This window comes from Malaclemys terrapin, chromosome 18 (genome assembly GCF_027887155.1).
Source record: "Malaclemys terrapin pileata isolate rMalTer1 chromosome 18, rMalTer1.hap1, whole genome shotgun sequence".
NCBI classification, from domain to species: Eukaryota; Metazoa; Chordata; order Testudines; family Emydidae; genus Malaclemys; species Malaclemys terrapin.
Window position 1 is genome coordinate 2,863,342 of NC_071522.1, and position 27,324 is coordinate 2,890,665.

At 49.2% G+C, this 27,324-nt stretch overlaps 1 protein-coding gene across 1 annotated transcript; it reads left to right on the top strand.

Moving 5' to 3' along the window:
• Positions 1-605: 605 nt before the first annotated feature.
• CPD (carboxypeptidase D) lies at positions 606-26,077 on the top strand. The gene is made up of 21 exons (XM_054008455.1): positions 606-1,298; positions 4,641-4,888; positions 10,621-10,763; positions 11,296-11,465; positions 12,043-12,407; positions 13,440-13,631; positions 14,856-15,023; positions 16,271-16,380; positions 16,970-17,072; positions 17,676-17,818; positions 18,468-18,637; positions 19,335-19,646; positions 20,261-20,456; positions 20,972-21,107; positions 21,932-22,081; positions 22,549-22,644; positions 22,733-22,797; positions 23,304-23,435; positions 23,760-23,945; positions 24,292-24,391; positions 25,099-26,077. Exons 1-21 carry the CDS (start codon positions 661-663, stop codon positions 25,320-25,322), a joined length of 4,047 nt encoding a protein of 1,348 aa, XP_053864430.1. The 5' UTR covers positions 606-660; the 3' UTR covers positions 25,323-26,077.
• Positions 26,078-27,324: the final 1,247 nt, after the last annotated feature.

Here is a 27,324-nt window from a genome sequence, read left to right on the forward strand (position 1 = left end):
CAGGCTGGCCCGGCCCAGCCCCGTCCCGCTCCCCAGCGCCCCCGCCCCGCCAGGGCCCTGTGCAGTCCTGGGGCGCCCCCCACGTCCGAGCTGGACACGTTAGCCTTGCTGCGCGGAGCACTGCCCCTTTAAGGTTGACCACGCCCTCTTGATGACGTTACTAACTCCGGGTTTTTTTTAATACACCTGGCCTTGCATGGGGCCTTACCTCCCCCCCCCCCCCCAGGCTGCCTCATTGGTCCATCTCTCGCCCCGCCCATCCTGGTCCTCTCCTCCCCCATTGGGATGTTACCTCTCCGTTCGCTCCGCCCTTCCCAGTCTCCTCCTCCCCCATTGGTTCCTTTCCCCTTTCTCTCGCTCTCTCCTCCCTCATTGGCCCCCATCCGCTTCGTGCCGGCCTCTGCCTTCCCATTGGTACGCCTCAGTAGGCCCTGCCTTCCCATTCGTCACCTGCTCAGCTGTCCCTGTTCCTGCTTTTCATTGGCCAGCTCCTCAGACGTTCCTGCCCCTCCATTGGTCACCTCCTCAGCTGTCCCCGCCCCTGCCCTCCTATTGGCCGCCTACACCGCTGTCCACCCCTCCCTTCCCCCCCCCCCGCGCGCCAGTCTCCCGTCTCCGGTGCGGTGGCTGGGCCCTGTGTGCGGCCGCGCGTCTCTCCCCATGGCCGGGCGGCTCGTGCTGTGGCTGCTGCTCGGGCTGGGCCCGGCGGGCGGCGCCCACATCAAGAAGGCGGAGGCGGCGGCGGGCGAGGGGGAGGCCCCGGGCCAGGCCCCGGGCTACCTGCGCTCGGCCGAGCTGGGCGCGGCGCTGCGGGCGCTGGCTGAGGGGGCCCCGCCGGGCCTGGCCCGGCTCTTCAGCATCGGGCAGTCGGTGGAGGGGCGGCCGCTGTGGGTGCTGCGCCTGACGGCGGGGCTGGGGCCCGAGGCGGAGCCGGGCGGGGCCCCGATCCCCGGCCGCCCGCAGGTCAAGCTGGTGGGGAACATGCACGGCGACGAGCCGCTGGGCCGGCCGCTGCTGCTGCGCCTGGCCCAGGAGCTGGTGTCCGGCTGGGCCCGCGGGGACGCCCGGGCCGGCCGCCTCCTCAACGCCACCGACCTCTACCTACTGCCCAGCCTCAACCCCGACGGCTTCGAGCGGGCCCGCGAGGGCGACTGCGAGGGCGCGGCCCCGGGCGGCCGCGAGAACGGCCGCGGCAAGGACCTGAACCGCAGCTTCCCCGACCAGTTCGGGGCGGCCCAGCCCGACCTGGAGCCCGTGCCCGAGGTGCGGGCCCTGATCGCCTGGATGCAGCGCAACAAGTGAGTGGGGGGAGCCGCGGGGAGCCCCTCGGCCAGGGGGGAACTGAAGGTGCTTTGTCTGTATGTGACGCTTTGGTGTGGCTGAGGAGGGGTCTGGATCCAAGGGGCGAGGACCGAGGGCTCCTAGCCAGTAGATCCCGTCTGGGCTTTGGGAGATGGGGATGACTGTGGGGAGGGGGGTTGATGGGGTGAGGGCTGGAGGTACGTAGCGGGACTAATGGTCAAGCCATTGTAATACATTTTCCTTACCCTGAAGTCTCCTGTGGTTCTGTCTGCATTGTACCAGTTCCCTTTAGCTCCCTTTGTGCTGTAATCCGCGGCTGCTGGGGCGTCTAGCTGCTTGGCTCTAACTTATGTGCTGGCTTGTTTAGCAGACCTCTTATGAATGGAACAGTGGAACATTTTATTGTTTAACTACACAAAGGCCCACGTGCACCTGGCAGAGAAACCATGTTGGTTTCTTTATAGACAACTGCACTTAAGGGACCACTAGCAATGTTGTTTTCCTGGCTAATCAAACAAGGCAATAGTAACTTAAACTATTCATGTTGACAGGTTTCAGAGTGGTAGCTATGTTTGTCTGTATCAGTAAAAAGAATGAGAAGTACTTGAGACACCTTAGAGACTAACAAATCTATTTGGGCATAAGCTTTCGTGGGCTAAAACCCATTTGCATGTATCTGATGAAGTGGGCTGTAGCCCCCGAAAGCTTATGCCTAAATAAATTTGTTAGTTTCTAAGGTGCCACAAGTTCTCCTATTCTTTTGTTCATGTTGACTCCTTCTTCACAGCAAGCTAAATGAGCTCTCAGTAACGGATAGACTTATTTTCTGGATGTACTTCACCTCAAGACCATTGGTGACCTTTGCTTGTGGCCCTGTATTGTTAACTCGCCTCTGATTAGCTGTCTGATCTTTAGTAATATGAACCAAATGTGTTGCTTAATACCGACTGGTGCTCAAATACTGAGGTCTGGCATGAACTGTGGTAGGTAGAGCATCCACCTTTCCTCCACCATAATAAATTTTCCCCACATTGCTTCTTGCTGTTGTTGCATAGAGAATTATTGCTGAATGTTTCTAGATGTAGGTCTTGATCCCGCAAATGTTTATGCATGTCAGTAGTTCTATTGAGTGTGTGTGGGCCACACTTGCTGAACTTTACTGTCAGCTCTGATGTATTGATAGATTCATTTTGTGCTGCAGCATAAGCCCCAAATTTGCTCTTGCTCAAAATTATCTAGTGGGGAAAATCCTCTGGGTTCCAAACATTATTAGTTTAAAAATAAATTAAAAAAAAGTGTATTTTGGCAAACCACCGCTGACAAAAAAAAGCTACTTTGTCAGCTCTATGCAGGAACAATCCAACACATGAAGCTCTCCTCTGGCTGGCAGCAGTAATAATGCTGTGCTAACGTCATCCCTCATACCAAAATGAATGAGTAAACAAAGCCCTTTGTTTAAAAATCCCTAATGGCTGTAATGTGTTTGCTGTCTTATTAGATGACATTCACGTGATCTGATTCGCATCCGACAGCTTGTTTTCAAAAAAGCCCAGGCTTTGGTCATGTCAACTCTGCTTAATAACCCAAATACACACAGGCAAATGGCAAGGGAACAAACTGGAACTTTTTGTTATCATTTGTTATAATGTAGAAAAGCATCCTAAAAATGCAGGGGCACTTAGACTGTCAGATGTATTGAGATTTTTACAGCTGCCTGTGACTAAACTAAGGAACAATGAGACATGGCGCTGCTGCGCTCTTGAGTTTTCTGACTTGCCTTAGAATTTGACACTGGTATTTACCTGCCCGTTCCTTACTGCAACACAAGCCTCTTAATCTTGCAAGGAAACCCTGCAATAAAACAGCTCAACTCAAACATTCTTCAAAGCTTAAAGAAAGCTGTCTGTCATCTGCTGTCCATGTGGACAACTAAATAGCTGTTGCCTGTGATGATCTGCTTGACTCTGCATTTTTGTGTCTTAGACGGGAAACAAGAAATCTAGTGTTACAGGAGATGCAACAGATGTTACACTCAATTGAATGTCTCAGTTTAAAGTGAATGGAGCCCTGAGGTTAGTTACTGCAAAATTCTTTTGGCTTCTCGGATGCCCTCCCATTAGGTTCTGTTCAGAACTTTTTTACAGGGCTGCCTGCTGCTGAACTTTGCATAAGGAGATGATTTTTTTTCAGTATAAGTCGACGTGCTCAAAGTTCCTATCAGAGCAAGATAGACAATGGTCTAATGGCTGCGCTTGTAAGCTGTAAAGACAGTAGCTGCCATGGTGATGCATCAATGCCTAGGCAGCTGAGGAGAGTGAAGTCTTTTCTTTGAGAATATCAGTGTGTATGTTGCTTTGAAGTAATCCTGCTTTGAATTTTGCCTCATTTGCCATTCTAGCAGCAGACTGCAGTCCTGCGAGTCTGAGCTGAACCTCAAAGGAAGCAGTTTGTATGACAAACCACAAGCTAGGAGTACATAAACTCCTTTTCAGATTAACAACTGCCCCCCCCCCCCCCCGTATGTTTCTGTAAAACAAAATAGAATATTTCAAAGCAAAGTGGGCCTGTGTGAACATGACTTACAGAAGCTGGGACACTTTAGCCCAGCAAGAGCACTTGCTAACCAAAGCTTTAAGAACATGTGGCTTGCCAAGCTAGATTGGACCTGAGATCCATTTAGTTTCCTATCCTGTCTCTGACAATGGCCAGCACCAGGTGCTGTTGGAGCCTATCTAGTATGGGCTGAGTATGTGTCTAAGGCTATGTCTACACTATGGGGGGGGAGGGGTCGACTTCAGATACGTTGAATTCAGCTACGCTATTCCCGTAGCTGAATTTGCGTATCTGATCCGACTTACCCTGCTGTGAGGACGGCAGCAAATGGACTGCCACGGCTCCCCCGTCGACGGCACTTACTCCTACCTGGGCTGGTGGAGTACGCATGTCAATTCGGGGATTGATTATCGCATCCTGACGAGACGCGATAAATCGATCCCCGAGAGATCGATTTCTATCCGCTGATCTGGGTGGGTAGTGAAGACAAGCCCTCAGATATAGCATAGCCTTGATACAATTAGCAAAGCTCTAATAAGTCTTCTCATCATGCAGCGTTAAGTGGATACAGGGCTGTTCATTTACTGTCCCAAAAAGCCATGCAGTTTGGAAAGAGTTGCCACTTTCCTTCTCAGAAGGGTGGATTTCAGAATGTCATCATTGAAGTACTTTAGGCCAGAAGGAGCTGTATTAATCAGGATGACGGGTGCTGGCAGTTACTTCTGCCCTAGTGTGCTCTGTCTGATTCTAATAAGCATTTTTTTTTTGTTGTTGTTGAAAACCAGGTTTGTGCTCTCTGGGAACCTGCACGGGGGCTCTGTGGTTGCCAGCTATCCCTATGACGACTCTCCCATGCATGAGCCCAATGGAATCTATAGCAAATCAGCTGATGATGAAGTGTTTAAATACCTGGCAAAAGCCTATGCTTCGAACCACCCGATAATGAAAACTGGCACCCCAAACTGCCCAGGGGAGCAGTTTGAGACATTCAAGGATGGCATCACCAATGGAGCTCATTGGTATGATGTAGAAGGTAAGTTATTTCAGTATATTGCTTAGCAGGGTTCTGCAACTCTTGGTCTGGATCCCGTCTTGATGGCATGTGTCATAGAGCCCTCCCCTCTCCTTATATTTTCATGGGCCATCTTAGCTCCCATTAGCTGCCAAACATCATTGTAGCAGTTGCTGCAGTTGAAAACTAATGGTAAGAAAGGAATATATTTTTAGCTTTTAATGCAGCTGTAAAGGAAGCAAAATGGTGCCATGGGCTACCCGCAAGTGCTTGGTGGATCACAGTTTGGGAACCTGGTGTAGGGGGTTAAAGTCTATTGTGTGTTGTCAAATATGCTTAGGGTAACTGCACGGCCAGCTCCCATAATTATAATGGGGAACTGGGCATACAAACTCCTTAGGTATATTTGAAAATCCCCACCTAAACTGTCTAGGGGGTAGAAACCATTTGTTAGTCTCTAAGGTGCCACAAGTACTCCTGTTCTTTTTATTAGTTAGTAGATCACTAGTCATTCCTCTGAACAAAGTTATTTGTATGGTTGATGCAATTCACTGTCTGATTCTCTTTAGTCTCTTACGTTCCATTGAACATTCTCTTCAGGGAAGTCTGGAATGTCTGATAATGGGTGGTCTTCTGCTCTGGTAACTTAGAGACACTTAGCTTCTGATGTTTTAAACAGCCCCTTTCTAAACCTAAGATTAGCTTATCTTCCCCATGCCCTGTTCTTTGGCGGGGAAATGGCATGACTCAGCCATATTGAAGAGTGACTGCTCTGTCATTGATAGGTACTTGCCTCCCACAAATTATCATACCGGTCCTATTGGCATGTGATGACATGTTATTTCTGCAAAGTCCCATGGGCCAGCAGAACTATTAATCATTACTACATCCTGAGTTTGCTCTCGTCCTAGCTCCCAGCAGAGGCTGTTACGCAAACATAGACTTGCCAGATAGGGTGGGGTTTCTTATCATGAAGGACAAAATAGAAATGTAGAGCTAGTGTAGCACAGTTCTGTAAACAGCTCCCCTCCAGTCTTTGCCCACTCTGAAGCTGAGGGGGCTATGGAGTGAGCTGTACGTAAGCTGCAGAATTAGAAAGCCCTAGTGAAGGCTTGAAATTTTATTGAGCAGTAATTCCTAAAAGATGATGATGATCTGAAGTCTGGGTTTAGGAGCTGAATGACTCGTGCGTAAACCCCAAATTCACACTTTTTGGGACGGAATTCAAATACTGGTCTGTAACACACCATACGCTTGTAGAGGAAAAAGGTCTAGATCTGTTTTCCCCATTATAGCTGATTCATTGCTGGGGATTTCACTGTCCAAATAATACTCAGTTTTACGGTGTTTCCTTAATAGCTGCTTCCTACTCCCGCCCGCTGAGCACACCTAAGTTGGACAGGCTGTAGGTTGCCTGGCTCAACAAGGTTTATTGTTTGTACAGGGAATCAGAACAAGTGAAGGATTGTGGAAGGAACCTATGACTGCTTTAGCTAGAACCAGGATATCCTGGAGCTACCTTACTCTGGTGGCAGTTGTATAAACCATCGAAGCCAGTCAGCTTGTATGTTACAGCAGTAATGTTTCCAGACCTTGCCATGAACTAATTGATCCATAGCTAAACATTTTGTGTACCTGAAATAAGTGTGCTGTGGAGGAACATCTACGGTTGGGTCTCTCAACCTCCGTGTCCTCCTAATCCTGAGGTTTGGTAGCAGTAGTAGGTAAGCACTTGCAGACAGCCTTGTAACTTCGAAGTCTGACACTGGCTCTCTAGTGTACAACAACTAGCCAAGCACAAACCGCCAGTTTTGTAAGCATGTTCTTGATGGTTTCTGCGTCAGCATCCTGGGGCTTTTAAGCAACTGCTACTTTCAGATCCTGGCTGATGAGGCTTTTATACACATGTTCTCGCTGAGGACGTGACAGAAGGAAGGCATGAGTGTCCTCCATTTCGTTCATGCAGTCAGTGGGGTTTGAAATCTGTCCAATACAGAGACTTAGAGAGGCTTCCAACTTCACTGTGATCACAAGCCCCTCAGCAATGGGGAACCGTAAACTCTAATTCAGGTAGTCTCCAACCCTGCAGACTTGCTTTTATGTGACTTAGAGGAAGTGACTGTGGGGAAACTAAGCAAAATAGAATTCACAGCACACACAAGAAGGCTTGGCTAGTGACTTATAAACATTGTGTTCGCACCAACCACTAGAGTGAAGGACAGGTGAGACTTGGCAATCCAGGAGCCTTTAAATACACATATGTGGTTAGTCTCATAAACAGTGCTTTAACGAGTCCTAGTAATTGCTATTTAAAGGCACCATGCTCACATGTGGTGCTTTTGCAATCAATAAAGTCAGTCCCTGCCCTGAGATTATAACTGAGACATGACCCAAAGAGGCTGAGAAATGAGAAGGGAATATGGGAGCTTAAGGCTTCCAGCAAGGACTGATTGTGATGGTGTGTGCAGTCGGTGGGTTCCTTCTGTTTTTTAATGCATTAACATTGATGGGTGGTGTCGGATGAAAGACAGGCAGAGGGGAGGGAAGCCTGCTACGTGCAACATTTATTGAAATTGCCAAAAATTCAATTAAAGATCACCTGACTGTTCAGCTCTGTGCCAGGGATCTCTGAGGCTTATAATGGGCTCTGGAACTACTTGTTAAAGTGCTATGAAATGAAGACCCCAAGATTCTGGTGCCCCTTGGAGAGGATTATGGGTACATTTTCCTAACCTCAGCTAACGTGCAATGCCTGCAGCAGGACTGCTAAAGGTTTGTGGCCATGTGTATGCTACAGCCTGCAGATTAAAATGTGCCAGGAAAGAGGCCAGGTTTTAAGTGACTTAAAGCCATGTGGGGAGGAGGGGGAAGAAGGGACATAATTTCTCAACAGAGCAACTTTCTCCTGCTGTATTTTATCTTGTGTAATCAAACCTACCAGAAGGCAGACCGCTGTGGGATTCATTGTCCTGAACTTGGAGTCACTGGTCAAACGTTGTGCTGTGGCCAGATCCCGTTGGCCCTCGTTTCTGAGTTTGCAAGCAAGTGTGTGTTTTGCGTGGGTGTGGTGGTGAACTAAAGTGGCATGTGCAGGGCCATGGGAGTAATCCTGAAGGTCAAGTCATAAAAAATGTGGTCATCTGAGCCACCGCTGAACTTTGCTTCTGCTCTCCAGCTCCTTAGATTAGCATAGCTCAGGCTGGAGACTTTGGAAACGATCTCAGTTCCATGCTCAGTTACTCTTCCTTTTTTTAACTCCCCTGCACACAACATAGTTATTCTTAACCTCAGCTGGGTGGCTGGTGGGCAGTGGAATTGTCAAATTGTCACATGGGGCATGCTGTAGCTCAGTGCTGGACCGGGAGCACGTGGAGTTGGTGTACTGTTACTGGAGATGGGATCCCGGGGCGGCTCTTGGGTTTAAAAAGGGAAATGACGTAATAGCCCTTTTGGAAATTCTTATGTTTGAGATGTGCATGCTTGCTGTGTTTCATAAAGTAATTATATCGAGTCTGACGGTCTCTGTACTGGACAGATTTCAAACCCCATGAATGGACGGACACTCATGCCTTCCTTCTGTCCCTTCCTCAGCGAGAACACTTGCATAATAGCCTTGTCAGCCAGGATCTGAAAGTAGCAGTTGCTTAAAAGGCCCAGGATGCTGATGCAGAAGCCAAAAGGGCTATTAGCTTCATCTTCTAGGTGTTTTTGCAAATGGATTGCTTGAATATTTGCTCCTTTGTCTCTCTGGCTACTGAAGTTAAGCTGAGGATGTGATGTGGTCCCCATCCCTTTACCCAAGATCGAGAGGCAAATTCAGCCTTCAAAGCCTCTTTCACCTCCTGAAGTCCCTTCCCCGAAGGGAATAAGCTCTTGTGCAGTATGCGGGTCTGTAGCTAATGCCTAGCAGCTGGAATTAGAAGTTGGATTTCTCCCTTTACCCCCACCCTCCCCCAGGTGTGATCGCTGGCTTTTGGACCAAAACATTCCTCTGCCTGCTTGGTGTTGCTGCCAGCAGCTCGCCAATGAGCAGTCCGGTCTCTGATCAGAAGGAAGTGAATTGCATCATCTGTTTAATCACCTCTTTAGCTTATTCTGTGCCATCTGGCCCCTGCAGAGTAAAAGGGACAGTTTGTTCTTCAGGGGAAGAGGACATATTCATTATGGCATCCTTAGGGGCATAGGATACAGCTTCTTAGGCTAAATATATTGGCCCAGCAAGCTTGGGGCTAAAGGGATTTCTCTTTCCAGTGACTTTAGATTTTGCTAAGGAGGCTGGACCGAAGGGTTTTCCTCCTTGCAGACAGAATACATTGGTGGTATTCATAATACTAGTAGGCTAGACCAGGGCTCGATTCCCACAGCCGTCCACCTGTTGTGTAGTTTGGCAGGGGATGGGAATAAGAGCACAGTGGCATGTGTGCACAGATCTCGAGAGCAGGGGGTTGGGTTCTGCTGCTTGTGCTTATCTCCTTATCACAGCGGGTCAGCTGGTGGGATTCTCCCCGGAGCTGGAGGCCGGGACACTTAAGGAGATGAGCACTCAACGGGTCTCTTCTCAGGGCCAAGGCTAGCCAGAACCTGCTCTCTCCTGGGTCAGTTGGGTACTGAGGAGCTATTAACCCGCATGAAGTGCTTTGAGTGCTGCCCTCTCTTCTCCACCCCCCCCCCCCCCCAGTCCCCGGGCTGCTAGTGCTGCTGCTGGCTGCAGGGCCTGGGGGGGGGGGGGGGGGTCAGCTCTCCTGCTGCTGACACAGCCAGGGAAACATGGGAGGGGAGAGGGGGGACTGCTGAGACAGCTCTGCAGCAACTTCTCAGACCACAACTAAGGGCTTCCAGTTCCTCTAGCAAGAGCGAGGAGCACTGGTTCATTTTCCTGTTTGCACTCCACTGTGGTGCAAAGGGGAGGTGCCCCCCATCCTCCCTAAATGGTGCCCCTGCTCAGCTGCCACTCCTGACATGAAACTGACACAGCAAGGAATGGAGTTCTCAGAAGCGGCCCTTAAATCTCGGATGTTGGTTCCCCCCCCACAGCCCCTACACTCCCTGCCCACCTGCAGTGCCGGGTAGGGCCTGGCTTCCATGTTATTGTTTGGGTCTGTCCGTGTTTTCATTAACAGGGATTTCATAGGGCCCTAATTATCCCAAAACCGATTATACCAGCTCCACAGAATGAAAGTACATTCTGTCTTAGTTTCTGACACTCGTTGCTTTGTTCTTTGTGCTCTGCTGTGTGGTGTCATCTGACACCCCTAGTCACAGATGTCTTTTAAATGCTGAGCGAAGGAGTACTTGGGCTCTCTGCAAACCTCGGAATCCTTTGTGTAAAGGGCTGTGTGATTGTGTAGCTAACACAATTAAAATGCCATAGCATGCAGTGGACTTCTTTGTGAGTTAGTTTTGCAAAAAGTGATGTGTTTGAGACCTACTCTAGTCTGCCACTCCGTTTTGGTTGAGCATTTGTCTCAGACTCCAGTGAATGACAGGTGGACCGGGTGCGGGTGACAGTTCTGAAAGCTGCATCAGCATTGTTGTCACTACCCACAACCACTTTGAAAGCTGTTCTCCTGACCTGATACAGAAGTAGGGAGCAAGGCGGACCTGCGTTCAGCCCTGCAAGCCTCCTCCACAGGTACCTCATAGCTCCGTGAGATGCTGTTAGTTTGCAAGAGGGCTTCAGGGTGGGAGGTACTTCCTGAGTCTGGCATTTCACCAGCATTCTTCTTTGTGACCAGTCGTCTCTCGTTCCCCAGGGGGGATGCAGGATTACAACTACGTTTGGGCCGACTGCTTTGAGATCACTTTGGAGCTGTCCTGCTGCAAGTACCCAATGGCGTCCCAGCTTCAGCAGGAATGGGAGTATAACCGGGAATCTCTCCTCACCTTCATTGAGAAGGTAAAACGTGCTCTGTCTTCTCAGGAGGTGGAACAGGGGCTTGTGCACCAGAGGTACAAGGCCTAGGGGCACCTGACTGGCAGATCAAACCCCAGAGTACAGGGTGTGGAGTGTTCGTGGCCCTATGGCTAATAGCTTAGGTTGCCCTGTGGTCATGTGGCAGCTATGAATTAACAGAATTCACCAGCTATAAGGAAGCTTTGCTTCTCTGTGGTCCTGCTGCAGTGCTGTATCGCTGCTATACGCGGCAGGGCCTGTTTAGACAGGGTTGGGTCCCTCTCCATGGGGAAAGTAGACCTGCCATGGGGAGCCCAAGGGATTTCCGAGCGGTAGCGTCTGTTTCTTTTATCCTGGGATTTGTCTCCTAGTGGAATGGTCCAGTCAAACTTCCCTCTGAACTACAGGCTGGGTGGGCACTTCTGCCCAGCTAACTCTGTTCTAAACTTACCAGCATTGATGGCGATGGGGCAAGGATCCATCTGTACCTGGAGTGATTTGTCTTGATCAGTTCCTGTTTGATTTGTTTCCCCAGGTCCACATGGGAGTAAAAGGGTTTGTCAGGGACTCGGTCACTGGGTCTGGCCTGGCAAACGCGACCATTGCTGTTGCTGGCATCGATCATAACATCACGGCGGGCAGATTTGGGGACTACCACAGACTGCTCGTGCCTGGAACTTATAACATCACAGCAGCTGTCGTAGGGTAACGTCTCTGAAGCAGACCGGGTCCTGTATGGCTACGCGTGCTCATTTTCACAGTCTGTTCATGCTTATGGGGTTTGGCTAGAAGCTGCTACTGTTGATTCTTTCCTGTGATGGTGCCAGGCAGCAGCTCCATGTGCTGACTTGTCCTGCATTCCACACTGAGCACTCTTGCCCCTGGAGCGCCACCGTTTGGGGTGGCGCAGTGTGGGTGAAGGAGGCAGCGGTAAAGCCTATAAAGGTAGCATCACCAGATGGGTTAAAGTCCCTTCCCGTAGCTTGCTGCCAAGGCAGTCCTAGAGGGGCCGTTGTTGAGAAGAGTGCTGTAGACAGGAGCTCAGCCTCTCGTGACTCTCTGGCAGGGTTGTCGTCCTCGCAGGTAACACAGTGTGACCTCACAGCGTGCGGGCTGGTGAATCTCCTCTGGTGTAGCTTTTAAAGTACCAGCCCTGTTCTATGTGGTGATGGGAGGTAGTGCTGGGAAAAGACAGCTCTAGTATAGCACCCTGGGCTTGGCTTATAGCTTCCTGTTTCGCTGATTGAATCTCCTGTTGAAAGCAGACTCGTGTCTTTCTCAGTTATGTGCCAATGACTGTAGAGAACATTGAGGTGAAAGAAGGGGCTGCAACAGGGGTGGACTTCTCCCTGCAACCTACTGTCCTGGTATCTGTTCCTGACCCTACGCCAGCCCCCGCCACTCCTGCCCCAGGCTCCGCTACCAATGCCACTGCCACAGCGAAGGCAGCAAGCCCAACTTCTCTCCACCAGCCGCTCCAGCCTGAGGACTTTCGCCACCACCACTTCCCTGACATGGAGATCTTCCTGCGGAGGTACGCCAGCGAGTACACCAACATCACACGCCTCTACTCGGTGGGCAAGTCAGTGGAACAAAGGGAGCTGTATGTGATGGAGATATCGGATAACCCAGGCGTCCACGAACCAGGTAACTGGCCAGCCCCATGAAATCCTTCCATAACGTCCTGCCTGGGCACCTCCAGAGCAGAGTGAGCCAGGGCCTCTGCCAGATGGCTTCTCAGATGCCTTGGAGTGCAGCTGTGGGAGCTGTATGTGCAAACTGGAGAGGGTTGGGGGGTGCTGGTGATTCAGTCGTGCCCAGATAGCTGGATTGTGAGCCCTGCCAGGCAGGGACACGGTCACCTTGTTTGGAAATAACTTTGCACTGATGCCCACAATGTGCTTTTTCAAGAGAAACAGAGGCATGTGTAGGGAACACTTGGTTAAATGAGGAGGCCCTTCCTAGTGGTTCTTCTGCAGCCCCTTGCACTGCTGTGGGAGGCTTCATGGCTGTCATGTCTAGGCTTATTGATATTTCGAAAGCTTTGCAAGCAGAACTGTTTCTGCCTGCGCTCTTGTATACGGATGCTGACTGGTGCCCTAGAGCCGTGGTGTGGCTGGCCCTCCCGCTCACGTTCCACACCGTGGCTGCTATAACGCAAGCCAGACACTGCAGACAAGGTAGCCAGACTCAGATGCGCTGCACAGTGCTGCTGGGTGGGCTGCACACTCAACCTGCAGTATGAAACAAACCCATTGTGCAGAGCTCAGTTCCCTGGTCTGCCCAGGTGGATTGCCTGAGCTTCCCAGGGAAATGGGGAGTGGTCCCCTGTGGGGGCCTTCCCTGGACACTGCCCACTGCATTAGCCCCTCTTGGTGATGCAGAACTGCTGCCTTCCTCATCTGAGTCACTCAAAGCGATTCCAGGGGGATCTCAGTCTCTTTGAGCTGTGCAAGGAACTCGCCCCTACATGGAGTTGTCCTGTCTCCGTGGCCAGCTGATGCCATCTCACTGCAGGAGGTAAACTGGGAGAGAGGTGACAAGGACTGCAAGGGGTTTCAGAGGCCTATCACAAGTGGGCTTGAGGTGCTAGTGTTCACGCTGGCTTTACGTCAAAACATTGCTGCTGGTACAGTGAGCCTGCATTGGTTCTGTTGCTGAAATGTCTGTTCTGCCCAGGTGAACCAGAGTTCAAGTACATTGGGAATATGCATGGGAATGAAGTAATAGGCCGAGAACTGCTTCTGAATCTCATCGACTATCTCTGCAAGAACTTTGGAACGGATCCTGAAGTAACAGAGTTGGTGCTTAACACCCGAATCCACATCATGCCCTCCATGAACCCTGATGGCTATGAAAAATCCCAAGAAGGTAGCTCTGCCTGTTACTAAACAGCCTTCATGCACGTAGGTTCAAGAGTGGGCATTGGGGAGTGTCTCAGTCATGGTGAAAGGGCCAGGAGCCTGATTTGTATTGCACAAAACTCTTCCTGTCCAGGAAGAGCAGAGAATGGGCTTGCTATATCTTTGTGGTAGGGTGGATCCACTTGTTCTTGATGTGCAAAGTGCTGTCCTTGAGTTCTAAATGGCTGAGGTGCCCCTTTCGCTTCAGCAACAGCTGCAAATTGTCCCGTCCTTCTGTTCTTGTAGCTTTCCCAAGGCAAATCTTTAAACAAAGAAACCCAGCATTGTCTAGACACAACTCAAACTTGCAGCATTCTGGTGCTGTCCGCTTTGTAACATCCATGCTAGGAGCTGGGCACTCTGAAAAGTGCTTTTCCAAGGACCATAAAATACAGAACTTATCATGAGGTTAGAATGGGTAAAGCAGCTGGGTGTGAGCTCTCTGAAGGGCAAAGCCAGTTCCTCAAATAGAGTCATAGACTTTAAGGTCAGAAGGGACCGGTCTGATCATCTAGTCTGACCTCCTGCACAACGCAGGCCACAGAATCTCACCCACCCACTCCTGTAACAAACCCCTAGCCTATGTCTGAGCTATTGAAGTCTTCAAATCATCCTTTAAAGACTTCAAGGTGCAGAGAATCCTCCGGCAAGTGACCCGGGCCCCACACTACAGAGGAAGGCAAAAAAATAGTAGTAGCTCTTTACTTGGTTAAACGCAGATCGGGTGTAATGAAGCTAGTTTGGAGATGTAAGCACTGGGTTTTTTCTCTCATGCTATCAGTCCATCTAGATTGTTCCCCAATTTAAACGGCACTTGTCATCCCTCTCAGTGTACTGCCTAATAAAATCAGAAACCTAGTCAGAGCAGAGGACAAAGGCTCATAATGGTGACCACTCCAGCTAACAGCCGTCTCCCAGAGAGATGCATGCAGGAAGTGGGCTCCCTACTTAGGGGAATAGATTGTGGGGTGCAGGATGCTGCAGGAAGCCAGCCCATTAGTATATCTCCTAAACTCCCTGGGACTGTGGAACAGTGGGCTGGTGGAGAATGGAGGGTTCTGGGTAAGGAGCAGATGTATTGCTGTCTGTTGAAAGCAACCCCTTTTTTCCCTTGCTTTGAGGAAAACTGGTCATGGGTTTGTGCTGCTGTGACTGTGGGGGATGCAGGCTGAATGTATCGTTTGTTGCTCAGGAGACAGAAGCAGCACAGTCGGCAGAAACAATAGTAACAACTATGACCTGAACCGGAACTTTCCAGACCAGTTCCTCCCAACGACCGACCCACTGCAGCCAGAGACTCTTGCTGTCATGAACTGGCTCCGGGCCTTTCCGTTCGTACTCTCTGCAAACTTGCATGGAGGTATGTAGACAAAACCAGCCTGCTGTAAAACTCCCCTTGTGGGAGAAGGGGGTCACTGCCCCACTGTTGAGGCTGAGTAACACTGGGGTGCTTCTGCTCTGTGTCTAGGAGCAGCAGCAGAAGTTTCTCTGTCTGGCCTGGCCTAAGAAATTGGCTTCCTTTTGCTCTATTTAGGCAAGAGCCTGGCAGATGGCCATAGTGCATTAAGGAGGGGCCACTGGCAGACGGTAACTGCCACTCACCCCTGAGGGGGGGGCAGTTTATCTGGTCATCTTGAGGGGAAACTGCTACGTTCTTTCAGAATCTGAAAGATGAGGCACCCAGACCTTCTAGTCGGAGTGTGGTAAGAGCACCGATAAATGAGCCATGTTAAAGTCTCCATGGAATTAACTTCTGAGTGGTTCAGGGTTCGTCATCTTAAGGGCATCTGCGGTGCCAGGCACTCAGGCGGGCTGGATGTCTGGTTATGTATAAAATGAAAGGACCTAGTTGGAACTACTTGGCATCATCGCTGAGCTGCTAGGTTCCTGATAATTTAATCAGTTGCCTCTTGGAGTGATCTAAGTTAATAGCCACTGCATGCTAACTTGTTCCTCAGACTGCTTGTCTGCTGGGGCTGTAGCTGCTGGCAGATGGTGGTTGCTCAAGTACTAATACACTGAATTCTTTAGTGCATTGATAAGTTGATTCAGACCTGGCTACAGTGCTGGGGTTTTTGTCCACCAGCCCTGACGTCCAGTGTCTCATAGTGCTGTTAATGTAACTTTGTAAGAATCTCTTTAGTTTATCCAAGACTTGACTTATGCTCAAATGTTTGTAACAAGAATCCTTCCTAAGGGGTGAAGGGATGCAGTATTCAGAACTGCGGCTGGCCAAGGCTACCACTGACCCAAATCCCTCTCCTTCTGTAAGCTTCCTTGACTCTTGCTTTCCCATCTCATTTGAAAATTGCCCCCATGATCTGTGCCTAGCTTTCTTATGTGCAAGGGCAAAATGCTTAGTTGCAGCACTCCGGTTTCAGAATTGCTCTGACTTTCTTGGGTTAAGAACATTCCACTAGGATGGACTGGTAACTGTTACTACTTGTTCACTGTCTCCTTTATCTACCTGGCTTAGTACTGTGGCTAATTCCATGCCTTGGCAAATACAGACTTGTTCTCTGGCGTTTTTTGGAAAAGCTTCCTCTATGCTAGGATTTAAAGATCCATTATAAAAGCATACTAAGTAGAATCTTGTTTCCCCTGCAGGTTCTTTAGTGGTTAATTACCCCTTTGATGATGATGAGAAAGGAATAGCCATCTACAGTAAATCACCAGATGATGGTGTGTTTCAGCAGCTTGCACTTTCTTATTCCAAGGTAAAGCTATAGTTAAAACAAAGCAATTGCTCATTATGCTTCGGTAACTCGTAGTGACTGATGGGTTTGCAAAAACTACTGGAACTGTTGGGGGTGTGGGGGGGAAACTTGTGTAGGTAATGTTCATGGAGTCTTGCCCTTTAAGTGTAATATTGCCATCCCTCCCTGGGTTACAGCAGAACCAGTCTTGCAGGGGGCTGCCATTGCAGGAGCTAATTTCCAGCATAGTCAGCCTGGCAGGTGCTGTAGGACTAGCACCCTGTCCATATATTTGGAAGCCATTAAAAATTGATTATGCAAGACTCTGGGCTGAGGGACCGTAGTGCATACGGCAAATGAGCCACCGTGGGAGTCATGGGCATGACCAGACGTGGATGGGCGTTCCATGGCTCTAGATAATCAGCGCTGGATTAGCAGTAGCGTCGAGAACTGCTGTATGCAGCTATATGTATTCATAAATATCCATCTGTATTTAATGTTTGCTGCCAAGTCCAAGATGCATATTCAAATGTAATGGACGTAACGTGGAAAGTGTCGCCACGGTACGTGTAAAGTCCAGGGTTCATGTGTGATCACTTCTATTTTTCAGGAAAATACTCAGATGTACCAGGGCAGCCCTTGTAAGGACATGTACCCCAATGAGTATTTCCCCCATGGCATCACTAATGGGGCTCACTGGTATAATGTTCAAGGTAAAACACCACGTGGGGAAAAAACTGTTCATGGCCTTGAGTGCGGTGGATCTCGAGTCACCATTCATATTGAAAAAACTGTCTGAATCTGTGGAAAAGAGATTCTGTCTTTAGAATTTCCTATTAATCACCTAGCTCTCTTCTCTGGTGGATCTAGCCCAGAGGGACCTGGGCCCCTTTTATAACCTCTACGTTGTAGTTGGACAAAGTTATTCTGGACTGGGTGAATCTGTGCTATGCCTACCTGTGATCAGGTGGGCTGTGCTCTCCTGGATTTGCTTTTGGCTATTGGGAAGGAGGGTTTATAAAAACTTAAACATAACTTGCTACAGTCTATATTTTTGAGGTCCAAGTGTGAAAAATGTTTAGTTTAGGAATAAATCTGTTCTTCCTGCATCTTGACAGTTCTCTGAAGCCTGGGGGAGGTTTCGCCCTGTATAAACCTCTTCAGTTTTCTGTTACAAGGCAGCATTTTGCTGTTAGAATTTCACCCTGTGTGTCTCTAACTTCTCAAAGCTCTACAACTTAACAGCCAGGGTATTTTATGATTGTTGTAAGAAGATTTTGAGGTCCTTAATTATAGTTCTGATGTTTCTGCCTTAGGGGGGATGCAAGATTGGAACTACTTAAACACAAACTGCTTTGAAGTGACCATTGAGTTAGGCTGTGTGAAATACCCAAATGCTGAAGACTTGCCAAAATATTGGGAGCAGAACCACCGATCTCTGCTCCAATTCATAAAACAGGTGAGATGCTACAATAACCAGCCAGCAGGGACAGAAATGCTGCATAATGCTTTACAGTGCCTCTGAAGTATCCCATGTAAGTCTGCTCACATTAGGGGATCCTGAGTGTGTCTAACTCTGGGCCCATCTGCAGATTGGAGCGAGCACTGCTGCTTGGCCAGAATAGGAATTGTTGCAGTGTCAGGGAAACCATCCTGATTATCCGAAAAAACCACACGATGAGTTGTGAACGTAGCAGAAGTCCTTCATAAAAGCTTAAGCCTGTGATGCATGCTCAGAAACAGGCGTAAAAACTTCATCTGGGGTCTATTCGCCTTTCAGAAGTCTGGAGGAGACCCTATGCTGTGGAGGCATTTTTCAGGCATGTTGCAGTGTCAGATGTAGCAAAGTACTGTACCACTGTCTTGAGTGAAAGTTACTTGTGCCCCTCAGACAAAGCTGACTTCAAACCGGGTATTTACGGGGTACGTTTGGAACTTGGGCCAGGATTTCCTTCACGTCCCCCAGGATTGGAACTGAAATGGAACGTACAGCGATTTGCTGCTTGTTGCTGTAACTCATGGGGTGCTTGGACATCGCAATGCTGAGTGGTGTACATGCCCCAGAGACTTGTCACTGAATCGTGTTGGTTTTCTGATCCTCTGTCCAGGTTCACCAGGGTGTCAAGGGATTTGTGCTGGACGCCACAGCCGGAAGGGGCATCTCAAATGCTACTATTAGCGTTGCTGACATCGACCACCCTGTCACCTCTTACAAGGCTGGAGACTATTGGCGCCTGTTGGTTCCAGGGTCTTACAAAATCACAGCCTCCGCCCGAGGGTGAGTGACTGGCACCTTGGACAAATGACTGATCTCGGACAAACCTTCCCCTAATTCAGCTGTGTTGCTAGCGCCTCTCCCCCTCGGCCAGAAGTGAGCGCCATGATTTGTGCTTATCCTGAGCAAAGCACTTAACCCCTAGGGAGCAGCCGACCGAATTGTCCGGTAGAGAGTATTCAGTCCACAGAACTGCCAATCATGGGAATGCTTGGCTTCTATTGTGAGAACGATCACAGATGGTTCTGTGTGGGGGAAGGTAGTTAATAAGTGGGTATTTATTGAGGAGAAACTTAACCATAAAGAGAGCCGCTCAAGAATACTTAATTGCTCTGGATCTGCCAAAGCCTGGTCACCATTCCAGCCAAAGCTGCCTCGCTTAGCCCCACCTGATAGCCCTGTACCATAGCAGCTGGACTGTTGAATTACCCAGCCCCACCTGCTGGTAGGAACTGCAGTGATCTGTGGTGATCACTGGCTCCCACTCAGATTCTGGGTCCTCTGCCTCGCATGGTATTCAGAATGTCTTGTCTCAGAACTGCCTTGCTATTGTTTTGTTTTTCTTTGCTGTGCACCTCGCCTTAGATTGTGGTGGAGAAAAGGTTACAGTCGAACATGATGTCGAGCTGGGGAAGATACAGCAACAAATGGAGTGTTTGAACCTGCTTTCAATTTCCCTGTATGTCTTCTCCTCTGTCAGGTATAACCCGCTCACCAAGACCGTGACCGTCAGGAACAGAGGCACGGTGCAAGTCAACTTCACTCTTTCACGAACAGATTCCGAAGTTGAGGAGGGGAAGATCCCGGTCATCACCAATGAAGACACTAGCGATCCCTCTGCCAAGGAGTTTGAGACCCTGATCAAAGACCTCTCTGTTGAGAACGGCTTGGAACACCTCGTGCTAACCTCTTCAATGGATGTTTCTCCCTACCGCTACCATCCATACAAAGATCTGTCCGACTTCCTTAGAGCCCTCAACTTGAACTACCCTCAGATCACAAATCTCACTAAGTAAGTGATGCTGATTCTAGCTCCTGGCCTCCCAAAGAAACAGCCGGTGGCTGTACAGTAGCATACAGCATGTGATGGTCCTCCCATGAGTGCGCTCACCACATTACACGCACTGGAAGCTAGAGTCCCTGTCCGAAGATGGCTAATATAAGCGACACACAATACCTGTAGCAGGTATCTGTACTGGACATAGGATGGACCTCTAATCTCAAAGCCATATAGGTTTTGGGTTTCTGGTCACAGGCTTACAGCAATGTTGCAAAATATTGCCGTTTTGTCCAGATAAGCCAGACTTATTAGAAAAGAGAAGAAATAAGGTAGGGTAGGAAATGGACACATATGGGGGAGGAGGGGAAGACAAAAATGTCACATCCCAAGTGGCATATGGGATCTAGCTGGAGCCTGCAGAGGTGGTGATGTCCTCTGGGTCCCTGCCTGTCTGGGGAGGATCTCTCTCAGGGTCAGGTCAAAGAAGGCAGGCAGTGTTGTCACACTGCATTCCAGGGCAACAGCTTTGCCTCCTTCCAGCCCCTCGCTGACCTGCGCAAAGGCCGGGCCAGAGGTGGTTCTCCAGCCATAAATAATCAGTGCTTCTGTTTCTTATCTGTTGGCAGCTTGGGTCACAGCGTTGAGTACCGTCAAATGTGGTCCCTTGAAATATCCAACAAACCCAACCAGTCTGAACCCGAGGAGCCCAAGATCCGCTTTGTTGCTGGTATCCATGGAAATGCTCCGGTTGGCACCGAACTGCTCCTGGCATTGGCAGAGTTCCTCTGTATGAACTACAAAAAGAATGCAGCCATCACCAAGGTAAGAAGGCAGCATCTGTGTCGCCCTCCCCACCTGCCATGGGGTCCTGGCCTGAACAAAGGGTGGTTACTGCCGAAAACCATCCTCTTCGTGCAGGGCTGTGGGTTATAGGAAATCCAGAAGACTTGGCGGGGGGGGGGGGTCTGAGGACAATGTAAACTCTGTTTGGGCCCAACCATGTGTGGTGGGGGGAAGGCTCCTGCAAAGACCATGGGAGTTGATGGCGGGTAGGGCGTTCAGGTGTCCCTCCCTGACTGTTGTGAGGCAGCTGGCAGCACAGGGGTTGCAGCAGCTGGCTAGGGTCTGCAGACCCCTATCCCTGCCATCCTGCGCACAATGGTGAAAACCCAAGGCTAACTCTTCTGCAGTGTAGGCAGCGCTTCTTGGAGCCTGAGCAAGTGAAAGTGCTGGGAATGATTGGCTTTAAAGTACTGGGTTTGTCTCGGGGAGGGGTCTGCCGAGCATGTTTCATGGCTAGCTGCTGAACTTTGTCTTCTCTCTGTGCTGATTGACAGCTGATTGACAGGACAAGAATTGTGATTGTGCCTTCCATAAATCCAGATGGGCGTGAGATCGCTCAGGAGAGAGACTGCACATCCAAGACTGGCCAAACCAATGCTCACGGCAAAGATCTGGACACAGACTTCACAAGTAAAGCTAGTTAATGTTTAGTCTCTTGGCAAAAACCAATGCAGTGGTGAACTGATCTCCCCGATAACCACTCTAGACTTGGTGTCAGTCATGTTGTTGCAAGGTCCAGCACTGCTGACCGCTTCAGTTATGCCTCAGTTATTCTAACTGGCTGGGATATCGTGATATTCTTAGAGTTGAGACAGGTTACAGAGGGTAACTTTAAATACCTTTTTTTGCGAAGGAAGGAAAATCCTAGTTTGTTCATGATATTTTCTACCAGAATCTAGAGAGAAGACACACCTAATGACTCTGATATTGACTTCATGGTTCTGGGGGGTGGGAGGATCTTTTAAACCCAGACGCTCTCCTCCTTTTTGCTGCCAACCTCCTCCTCCTTAATTATCTAGAGCTATTACATTGGAGCACCCCAAGTCTGTCCTGTCTGGAGTCTGTGTTCCTGACCAATGTTTTGGCTGGCTTTGTTGCCTGGGGACGCGTGAAGCACTGATTTTGGGGAATGGCATCAGTTATGTGACTGAAGTGGAGATAACGTGCAAGAATTGCTCCCTAGATCGTGGTGGGAAATAGTGACCTGCAAGGTCTATTGGAGGTGGTGGATGAATGCAGCCACTGATGGCAGTTCATTGACTATCTGGAGTGGCCACGTGTCTTACTCTTTAAATGCTGTTAGGTGCCACTTGTTATGACAGTGGCCCCACAGAAATACCTTGCAGCTGGCGTTGGTACAAACACTAGCAAAGCGTGTAGTTCTGGAAGCCTTTACCATCGCAGAGGGACACTCTTCTGCTGAGCTCTCATGACTTCCTTTGTTCTGTTTTTAGGCAATTTCTCCTCATACTCTGGGTTAGGAGAGCCGGAGACCAAAGCAATCATTGAGAACTTGATCCTGAAGCGAGATTTCAGCCTCTCTGTTGCACTGGATGGTGGATCTCTGCTTGTAACTTACCCATATGATAAACCCGTGCAGACAGGTACAACTAACTCCTCACAAGCCGCCTCACTCTGCACTTAGGATCAGTTATTGTTTCGATAGTCCCGTGTTCAGCTGCAGGCTTGTTCTGGGCCAGCATAGCTGGTTATCTGGGTTTGAGTGGGCTTGTCTTGTTGCTGAATTGAGAGCAAAATGAAAATTAGGCTACCTGGCTAATGATGCAAGACAGCTGGGGCACTGCTGCCAGTGTTAAGCTATGCAGCGTAAGAACTTGCACTGTCCATTGCAGGAAGGGTTGAGAGTATATGGTCTGGGAGCTATTAAAAACAAGCCAGTGCAATGGGATTCAGTGACGGTGTCCGTTTGCCCAAACTTCATAATGTTCAGGGAATGCAGTTTAGAAACTGAGCCCTGTTTGAGGCAGTCTGAGCACTGTGCGATGTCATTAATTTAGTCTGCCTCGGTTAAAGGCAGCTCCTACTAATGTTCTAACCTTCCTCTTTATAGTGGAAAATAAAGAAACTCTGAGACATTTAGCATCTCTGTATGCAAACAACCATCCGTCAATGCATCTAGGTCAGCCAGGCTGTAAAAATGAGTCAGGTACGTGCATATGATGCCCTGGACTGTGGCCGTTTTTGTGCTGTCCACTCTTTGCAGAGGATTTTCTGACATTTGTCTGTCTGTACAGATAAGAACATTCCAGGAGGTGTCATCTGGGGGGCAGAATGGCACAGTCACCTGGGCAGTATGAAGGTATTTTATAGAGAGCTTCGACTCCGCCTCCGGGCATAGCCAGGCTTAAACTACAAGTAGAAACTCCGTTACAATCACGTCAGGAATGGAGACTATTTGTAACTCTGAACAAAATGTTATGGTGGTTCTTTCAAAAGTTTACAACTGAACGTTGACTTAATACAGCTTTGAAACTTTACTATGCAGAAAAAAATGCTGCTTTCCTTTTTTTTTTTTTTTTTGCTGTTTCGTTTAACATAGTGCTGTACTGTTTGCTGCTGCTTCCTTTCTTCCCTCCCTCCCCCCCCCCCCCCCCCCCCCCCAGGTCTGTGCTGCTGCCTGATTGTGTACTTTTGGTTCCAAATGAGGGGTGTGGTGGCCTGGTCAGCTTGTAACTCTGAGGTTCAACTGTAGTATTAAAGGAACAGATTTTCTGGGCAAAACTATGCCAAAGTCCCCAGTTATCTCATTCCAAAGCTTTCCTTTTAAACACTATCCATGTCACAACCTTTTCCCCTGTTTTTCAGGATTTCAGTGTCACTTTTGGCCATTGCCCTGAGATCACAGTGTATACCAGCTGCTGTTACTTCCCAAGTGGTGGACAGCTCCCCAGTCTGTGGACCGAGAATAAGAAGTCTCTCCTTAGCATGCTTGTGGAGGTGAGAGATGAATGGTTCTTAGAGAAGAAGCTCCTGGGGGCTTGTGGGGGAGCACATTGATACATGAGGCCTGGTCCTTGCTGCTGAAGTCCTATGGTGGTAGGTCCAGAGGAATGAGATGTGGTGTGTCAGCCAGGGAATTGGCTAATCTCTCAATGGCGCTTTGCCTCAAGGTGAGATGAACAGCCCTTCGTTGTATTGCGTATTTTAATTACTAAGCAGAGGGCGGTGTTCTATTTCACATTTCCATAAATCCTAATACGCTCACGTATCTCCCTCCAACCCTGTATCTGAACTCTGAGCGTCTGACATTCTTGATTTCAGGTTCATAAGGGAGTCCATGGATTTGTTCAAGACAAGAGTGGCAAGCCAGTGTCTAAGGCAGTCATTGTACTCAATGAAGGTGTGAGAGTATACACAAAGGAAGGTGGCTATTTCCATGTGCTGTTGGCTCCGGGTTTACATAACATCAGTGCCACAGCTGAAGGATATCAGCAGAAACATGTCTTGGTGAGTGTGCAGCCATATCACAGGATCTCTTTCCCTGTCTTGTCTGTGGACTGGGTCCTGCTTAATTTTTACTCCTATCTGTTTTTTTCAGCTATTTAGTCTTCAATAGCTGCTGAACAGCCTTGCTTTTCAGCCCAGCTTAGCTGTATTTAACTTGTGCAGTGGATGGAAGAGAACTTCCCACCATGAGCCCTTGGGGGGGGCGGGAGAGATGGTTATGAGGTGTGACTTTCCCCTGCATCACACTCGCTGTTGGCATGTTCACGTGCCTACCACGTGCTTCTCGCCTACCTGGATGCTAACATAAAATATTGAACGTTCTCGGCCCTTGCATTTGTTTCTCCAGGTGCAGGTGCGCCATGATGCCGCCAGCTCCGTGGTGATCGTGTTTGACATGGATAACAGGATATTTGGCCTTCAAAGGGAGCTTGTGGTAACTGTAGCAGGTAACGTGAGAGACCATCTTTTCAGGACCCTTTGAGCACATTCACGACGTGAGATCCAGCTCTGACCATAATTTTTCTCTCTTCTCCCCTCCACCCTTCTGTAACACTAAGTTAGTCTCTGGTCCTGGGTCATTCCCCTGCCCTTTATTCTAGGTTCACTGTTTATCCCACAGAGTTTGTGCCTGCTAATGCTGTATCTGCAGCTAAGAGGGTGGATATTGGAGATCTTTGCAGCGCTCTTACTGAGCCCCTTTGTGAATCAGCTAACGAGGCGGGATGGCGATAGCAATGGGAAAAGCCTACTTCTGACAAGGCCGGGGGAGTAAGAGACAGTATCGTCCCTTACCCTCGGCCACCTTGAAAGCAGCACAGCTGGCTACTGCTAGACCACTACATGGGTTTGGAGGAGTTCAAGGATAAGGAGGCTATCACCTGTGGAGGCCAAAGGTCATATGTTTGGTTAGCTCGAGGAAAGTTTGGGTTTAACCCTGTGCCAGTCCCAGCTTTGCCCACCTGAAGCTGCTGCACAGGAAGGGCCCTTTGCTGCAGGTTGGGAAGGTGCATTGGCACAGTTGGATGAAAAAAGCCGCTATAGCTCGTCCCTCTTATGGGCACAGCTCGTGCTGTTAATGACCGGGAATCTGGAAGCGTCCAGTAGGAGCGTGGGCACTCTCATGGCCCTGACTTAAGTGTTTTCTCATTGGCAGGTGCCACCATGTCAGCTCTGGTCCTCACAGCCTGCATCATTTGGTGCGTCTGCTCCATCAAGTCCAACAGGCACAAGGATGGCTTCCATCGCCTACGGCAGCACAATGACTACGAGGACGAGATCCGCATGATGTCCACCGGCTCTAAGAAATCGCTCCTGAGCCACGAATTCCAGGATGAGACAGACACTGAAGAAGAAACATTGTACTCTAGCAAACACTGATAGACACCAAGTGGAAAGGAAAGCTCCCTATGGACAAGCCCTACAATGGGGGGCTGCTCTTATGCTTCAGAGATCTGGAACGTTAGCTTGCAAAATGTGTAAGCTCCAGAGACGTGGTGGCAGTTCTCAACCCCCCGTGTTTTTTTGCTCCATTCCTACTTATGCACGCGTTGGCTGATGTCAGAGGCTGTGAACGCTGTCAGGTTTCTAGGTCGGGGGTTAGAGTTCCACGTAATGGAAACACTTGGAAGGCAACTTATTAGTGTGTTCTGGCATCAAGACTTGCTAGCAGTTTTCTCGACAGTCCAGCCTGGTGTGGGGAAAGTGGAGTAATTACCAAATGCCTGGCAGGGTCCATTCTTCTAAGCTTTAAAGCCATTATTTATCTCTACCTTTTTGATTCTTTTCACTCTATACATTTTGGGGAAGCCTTGATCAGTTATGGCCAAGACTTCAGCTGCGCTGCCAGTGAGTGGCTTTAGAAATGGACAATGAGCTTGGCTTTTGGTTGCTCCATCCCACTCCAAGGGTGCAGAGGTACTGTGGCCTGCTCTGCTCTACTGCAGGCTTCTGAAGTGTTTGCAGGGGAATAAGTTTTACAGTCAGCCTGTCCATGAAATTGCCTCTGTATTGAAAACTGACAGGTGGAATAATCTAGTCCAGGTGTGAAGCTCTCCACCTAAAGTGGGAGAGAGCTACAGTTAACGCAGTAGGAGTTGGGTGTCCGGTAGCTGTGCAACTCTGCCATTCTCTAGTTCAAATGAACCTGAGGATTTTCTTTTAACAGTCTTGTACAGAACCCCTATTGCTTCTGGTTGGCCATGTAGCCAGCCCAATGACACTTAGCGTTGCCTGTCTGAGAATGAAGACTAGCTAGTAACCCAGGAGGGAGGAGTAACAGCAGCATGACAGGATAGCATACTCAGAGCAACTCGAGAGGGTTTCCAAGCAGACGATGGTAATTGTCTAAATGCTGCTAGTCACTAATGTGCCTGCACTGCCTTGTTCATGTCTGCCGGAGTTTGAAACGCACTTGAACCTGCCCCCAGCCCAGTAAACACAGCTAGTATTCTGCTGCAGCAGTGAGAGCTCGCGCCATCTCCATGACTCCGCTTCAGTCTCAAATACCTGCAAGACTTCGCTTCCTCTCCCAGGTCCATCTGATACAGAAAAATACCCGTTACTGACCACTGCTATTGTTAAAAGCGGACCTCTTTGCTCCTGTATTGAACCCTGATGTTGCCTGACATCCAGCCAGCAGGATGGGCAGGGCGCTGAAGGACCACAAGCAGAATTCCTTTAAATGTCCCTCCTGCTCTTTCCTAGTGAAATGGCTGCTGTCAGTGACCAGAGTACATCTGGGGTGGGGTGTGTGTGTGGAGGGATGTTTGGATAGCACTTGATGTGTAAACAGGAGCTGAGTGACGTGCTCTCTACCTGAGAGAACACTTGGATTCAAAACTTAGCTCTTGTTGGAGCTAAAAGGCTCCTCTAGAAAGGGAGGAATCTGTGCCATGAGGAGCTAAATTAAACCTCCTGATTTCCAAGGCCTTTGGCTGTCTTTCCAGTGTGCCTCCCCTTTCTGAGGAGGGGACTAGGGCCCAGCACCATGAAGCAAATGCCAGTAGTGTGCACTTCACGAGTATAGTACTTGCAGGAATTAAATAGAGGATGCAGTAAACAGGCCAGGCTCTTGCCTGAAATGCATGATTTGCTGGCGGATCCACTCAGGATATTGCAGCCTGGAGCGAAGAAGGAAATCCTCTTGTAAGACCCAAGGTCTGAGGTTCTCCAGCCTTTGCTGTATGCACCCACCAGGCCCTCGCAGCCCTTGTGGAAATGCAGCTGACCAGGGAACCAGACAGTTTAGATCTGTTTGTAACCCACCAGTTGTTGCTGAAATACTAAATTCTGCAAAAGGTTAATGGTGTTTGTTCACTGCCTTTCCTATTAGTCTCCCTCCCCCCCCAGCTTCTCCGAGAACTTCAGATGCTAACAAGTG